General features: G+C 43.2%; 1 protein-coding gene across 1 annotated transcript in view; it reads right to left on the reverse strand.

The window, feature by feature from the left end:
- Positions 1-5,677, reverse strand: part of FGG (fibrinogen gamma chain) — a 30,247-nt gene extending 24,570 nt beyond the window's left edge. Inside the window, exons 1-5 of the mRNA XM_078676961.1 lie at positions 5,536-5,677; positions 5,396-5,443; positions 3,639-3,825; positions 3,178-3,271; positions 624-754 (exon numbers count right to left, since the gene is read on the reverse strand). Coding sequence (XP_078533087.1) covers positions 624-754; positions 3,178-3,271; positions 3,639-3,825; positions 5,396-5,443; positions 5,536-5,586 — 511 coding nt within the window. The 5' untranslated portion in view covers positions 5,587-5,677. The remainder of the gene's footprint in view (positions 1-623; positions 755-3,177; positions 3,272-3,638; positions 3,826-5,395; positions 5,444-5,535) is intronic.
- Between the last annotated feature and the right edge of the window lie 323 nt (positions 5,678-6,000).

Below are 6,000 nucleotides of genomic sequence, written 5' to 3' on the forward strand. Positions count from 1 at the left end.
TATCACAGTAAGCTATGGAGTAGCTAAACCCTATCGGGTCCAAATTACACTGGGGTATAATACTGAATAAAGATTAAAATTAATAAATGAAGTGATGAGGTACATTTTGCTCAATGATTTATGCGTCATTGAGCACCCGAGATCTTCTATATTGAATGCCTATGCTATGCCATTAACGAAAAGATACAGTACAAAATGTTGCTGATCTACTCATTCAGTAATTGTGTGTATGAAAGGAGGTGCATAACATAGGTCTTCAAGACTTTTTTTTAAACCTGCTTGAATTCATGAACCTCTTTGGCCATATAGAATCTCTGAAGTCTGCTGAACAAATGAAATGGCAGAGAAATTGTAGAGAGCCATCTATCTTCTGATAATCCTTCTTCATCTTGGGGCCTGTGTTGGGAATTATGTGCGGATCAACTCATTGGTCTCTAAATCAGTATCCTGGCTCTCAGTGCACATTGGTGTTCCCCCCAACAAAAACAAAAAGGTGAATTACGAAATCTTAGCCACAGCTGTTTACCGTGTAAGATTAGCAAAGCAACTGCCCGCTCAGGTCTATTTAGTGAAAATGTTAGCCAAAGCAAACATTGCACACAGCATCAAGGTCTTCTTCCTACCTCTCCCAGTCGTTGGCTGTATTTGCACGGAGTCCTTGCATGGCTCCTGGCACTGCTCTGCTAGTCTGACCGCCTTCTCTTCCAGTTGCGTAATTCTCACTGCATTTGTTGAATACAGCTCTTGCATATACCTGCGGGGAAGCAGATGAAAATTACTAAAACCCACGTTGTGCTTGGCTTCCAAGAACACAGCTAACTTATTTTTGTTGTTTACATTCAACAGGAAGTGATGTACACAAGTACCGTTTTTTTATTTCTTACAACTTAAAATGCTAATTGGGTCCTCTTCTGTAACTTTCAGTAACCCAAAAAACGCACTTTATGAAAGCATTGTGCATGTTTTCTGCAAATAGATGTCAAGCTTTTCTCTTCATTCCATCCCAATACACTTTAGGAACAGCCTGTCCTGAGGCCTGGATTTTCCTACTCGTCACGTGACTACATTGAATATAACACGACCTTAAAAAATGAAGCCATTGAGGAAGACTCTATTTGCCTCGTGTTTCGCAGTTTTTTTTTAGTCTGCACAAGATAATCAATGCAATCAAATCTGCTTTACTTAAAATAGCAAAGAACAAACTAGAGTGTGTATATTTCAGTCTGACCTAAAACAGAGTGAAAACGGCTTTAAATACGGGGAAAGGGTTGATAATTCTGACCGGTGGATAGGGTGGAAGGGGCATATTATCAAGCACAGAGTTAAAATTATCGCCGCTTTAGCGGCAGAAAACTGTCGCTAAAGCGGCGATAATCTGCTTGATAATATGCCCTGGAGAATTCCAATGGAAGCCCATGTTGACAGCAGAACATGGGCTTCTATTGGAATTCTCAAGGGCATATTATCAAGCCCATTATCGTCGCTTTAGCGGCAGTTTGCTGCAGCTAAAGCGGCGATAAGTTTAACTCTGATCTTGATAACATGCCCCGATGTTACTGGGGAAAGCTGGGCAAATCTGTTGTGCTTTTCAAAGAGTGTGTGGAGCAGCAAACACCTTAAATAAAGAACTAAGGGACATATTAGCAAGGAATAGCGATATTTATTGCAAAATGTGCTTAGCACATTTTTTTTTATCGCTTCCTATCGCTGGATATGTTAGCGGAGAAAATATGCTATTAGCAACGTTTTCCTCCATTGTGCTAAAATATCCAGCGATAGCGGTGAAATGCGTGAATATCGCTGGAAATCCAGCGATATTTACGCATAGACGCCAATGGGGATTTAACCTGACAATCCACCTCCCGTTGGATAAACAGGTAAGTCATGTTTTTAGCAGGCGTTAGATTATAGCGATAATCGTGCTTAGCGCGATTTTTTATATTGCTTTGCCTGCCTTGCTAATAGGTGATAGCTGTGTTAGCAACTGCTTTCAGTCGCTAACAGTTTGGGTACGCCCACTTTGCTTGTCATTAGCGATAAATATCGCTGACATGCAAAGCGGGCCCCAAACCGGTCGCTATCGCCTAAAAGCTGTTGCTAACGGCTGTTAGCGACAGCTTGCTGATAGGGCGATAAAAATATTGCCGCTTTGCGGCAAAAAGTTATGTTAAAGGGGCGATATTGCCCTTGCTAATAATTCCCCTTAGGGGCATATCGTTACGGCGTTAATGGGCTTGCTAATATGCATTATAGAATTCCAATAGAAGCCCAGGTTAGATGTCCTGCACATCTAACCTGGGCTTCTATTGGAATTCTATAAGGCATATTAGCAAGGCCATTATCGCCGTATTAGCTGCAGTTTCCTGCCGCTAAAACGGCGATAATTTAAACGAGTTTCTTGCTAATATGCCCCTATGTTGTTCCCGCTTTCAAGGCAGCAGTTAGTAATATAATGAATTAATGTGACGCAGGGTGGTACGGATGCAAGATAGCTGCAGCGAGACCGAGTGCTGCTTCGCCACTGTCTAAGCATAACACGGTAAACTCAATAGGCGGATCAGTGGACAGGCTGAGGATTAAAATACTAGTCATCACTGGATCCAAGACACAAATCTGCAATATTTATGCCTCAGAGTTTTTGACAAAAAATAATTGTAATACGTCCAATCACACTCTGCCATCCGACTCACAATCACTTTTCTGAGTTACCAAAATCAGAAGTCAGATTCAGTTACAGAGCTCTCTACGGTCGCTGCAAAGGAATGGATCACCGAAGCCGAGTTTGCTATAATTCAGGAACTTCTTAAAGACCTACCTATTTAAATATTAAGTTCGTCTTTCTGAACAATGTCTACTTCAGCACCGTGAAGCTTTGTGCTTTAAGAAGCATCCTACCTTGGGCCACAAAGCATCGGGGGATTTGTGGAGTGCCCTCGGTTCCTGCCTTAATTTGTGAAGCTGTGGGGCATTTTATAGTTTGTGCTAAATTATACTTTGGTATCACTGACAAATGCAGTTGTGAAGTAGGGTCTTGTTGGATTGTGACAGCCGAAGGTTCAAAATGAAATACATCAACTACATGAGAAGGGTCAGATGACATTTTGCTATAAGTATTTAACAAATATGTTGGTCTGATGCATTTAATTATAAAATAGTGTTTAAGGTTGAAACACCCACTGTATTTGACTTTCCAGGGTCGTCGCCATGTTCTCATATTTAGCTATGTCTTGCACCATGGTTCTGGACTTTTTGATGTAAGGATCTACCAAGTCTGTGGGAAGGAGATCACATTTAGTTCCTTAAAAGATGGCGTTTACTGAGAGAGGAATTAAAAAGGTGGAAAAGAAAGGAACGAATAGAAACAAGGAAGTGATGACACATGGAAAGAAAGGGAAGAAATCATGGGGGAGGAAAGCAAGGAAGTAAGTGAAGGAATGGAACAAACGAAGCAAGAAAGTTATGGAAGTGTGGAATGGAGGCAACAAACTCATGGAGGGAAGTAAGGATAGAAGTGGAAAAAGCAATGGAGCGAAATGAAGCAAAGAAGGTAGGGAAGGGAAGAAAGGGCAGCAAGAGGGAGAGACAAAGGAAGTGAGGGGGGAAGGAAGGAAGAAAAACAGTAACAAAAGAGCTCTTACCTTGTGCAGGAAACGTGACAAGCTGTGGACTCGTTTCTTTTATTTCTCTGATTAGATATTGTGCTCCAGTAGTGTGGTTAGTGATCTGCCGCAACTGGCCTTCAAGCATCTGAAGTTCTCTTTCTACGTCTGGCGTGTAATTCTCCAAGAAATCCGCAATACCGCATGTCGTTGGACAATATTCTCCCTGCATTCATAGCACATACAAATACATGGCTGATTAGCAGGGAATCCGAAACAAAATAAACTTGAAGATGTACATTCCGTAAGACTAGAGACCAGATCAACATGATCCTTTCTAGCCAAAGTGAATTACAGAAAGTGTTTGCAATACTGAATCCTTGGGGATTCATTATGTCTTTATACAGAGGGAGTTCAAAGCAATCCCTTGCTTCAATCACTCACACTGGTCTGGAATGGGCTCGTTGTAAGGACCTGCAAGGTGTGCAAGTGTTTTCTAGACAGATTATATTTTCACATTAATATCCCAAGTGACCAAAAGGTGTTTTGATTGTTATAAAATTCTCAAAATAAAGTAATGCTCACGAAGAAAGTCAAGCAAGGTTACTTCCTTGGAAAGGTGGGGGCGAACAAAATGTGGCAAAGAATGAAGGAGTCATTCCATCTTTAGGTGGGGGGGGCTTCTACTGGGACAAAGAATTACTCATTATGAGCTCACTGAAGTGTTATATAAATATCAGGACATCTTGTCTTGTTTGATAACCTTCCCTGTACAGGCATCGCAGGGGTGATGGGGGATGTCTGTAAATTTCCAGGCTCTCCAGAGTGTCCCATCACCAGTGACAGCAAAAATAGACACGCTTTATCAGCCCTAGGAAGAGTATTTGCATTTTCCAGGGTGGTATGTTTCTGTAGTTTTATCATTCAACATACTACTCATGTATAGTGTGAAAAAAACACTCCTGTGTATCTGTGTGAGTTCATGGGTGGGCCACAAACTTAAATTAAAAAATACAAATCAAATCATTGGCCTCTCTGAGGATTGCACAGTGCAGTGGGCAGGAGTGCCAACAGTTATTGTGATTATGTGCAAAGGAGGTAAGGTACGCAGGTATCAAGAGACTGACAGTGTGAAAATGTAGTGCATATATGTGAGTATGTGCATTGTATATGTTAGTGAAGGAGATGAAAAGAAGTAGTGCAGGAGATAGTGAAAAGAGAGTGCTAAAGAGGAAAAATATGAGGTGTGAAATCTTCAGATTGGGTGCTTCAGAAAAGATATAAGGAGAAAAAAGAGCATAAATGTCTAACAAATAGACTGAGAGAGAGATTGGTTTGAAGAGAACAGGTGTGACTGAGACACTCCGAAGACCCTGTCCATGTACAGATCATAGTAATGTTTAATTTACAGTCTGCTTAGAACGTTTAAATTACTGTGTGCGTGCGTTATTAGCACACATGCGCACAATCTTTATAACCTCCCATTGTAGGTAGCCCTGACAGTTTTATCTGTGGCCTTTTATGTGCCCCACCTAAAACAAGTCTAGACACTGCTGCTGTCCTGCTGTGATAATAGATAGCTCAGGCCTAGGTCAAATTCACACCTTAGACATTAAACTCCTTAGGCTCAGTCTTGGCCAGTCTGATATACTCAAGACATGCTGACACCTTGGAACTCTATGTTTTTTACAAATCCTTAGGCTTGGGGGATAAACTCTCGGGTCTCACGCCTGCAGACTCTTGGGGGTCTCTTTGATAAGCGTTGCACATACGCAATAAATAGACATTGTACTTACAAATCGTCCGTCCAGGATACAGCAGTTCTCTATGTTGGGTGGCGGTTGCTGTAAAGAGAAAAGTGTAAGGGTGAGGGCGAGCTCTTAAGACCACAAAGCTGAGCTGGGGCGGCAGGTGTCCAGCTGCGAGGGTGACTTACCGCCAGGCAGGCGGGGAGCAGCAGTATGGCGCACTGCAGCAGCAGGAGCATGTTGGCTGCCGTCAGGTGAGCGAGTGACAGGCGCCTCTCGGCTACTGTCAGCTTTATGGGGCTGCACCTGGTGTCTGGAGCGGGCACGCGCTGCCCAGCAGCAGTCAACAGGCGCGAATGGGCGGAGCCACTGTGGGAGTGACTGGCGGCATGAAGCCACGGTAGATTCTGTTGGGAGCGTGGTCTCTCTGTGACGTGGGAGTGAGACTGCCGTTGCGTCGTTGCGTCATACTTCCAGTCTCGATTCACATCGCCTCGTCTAGAAGCTGGAAGGTATGACGTCCCAGTAAATCCTGCAGGAGGCGACGAGGGTTTCCGGAAGGAGACATTCGAGTCCCAAGCTGCTGCCTCTGGACCTTGCCTCGTCCTTCGCCCACTCACACGGGCAGCAACATCCGTCCCTGACCTTTCGTC

This window comes from Lissotriton helveticus, chromosome 2_1, assembly GCF_964261635.1.
Source record: "Lissotriton helveticus chromosome 2_1, aLisHel1.1, whole genome shotgun sequence".
Taxonomy (NCBI): Eukaryota; Metazoa; Chordata; class Amphibia; order Caudata; family Salamandridae; genus Lissotriton; species Lissotriton helveticus.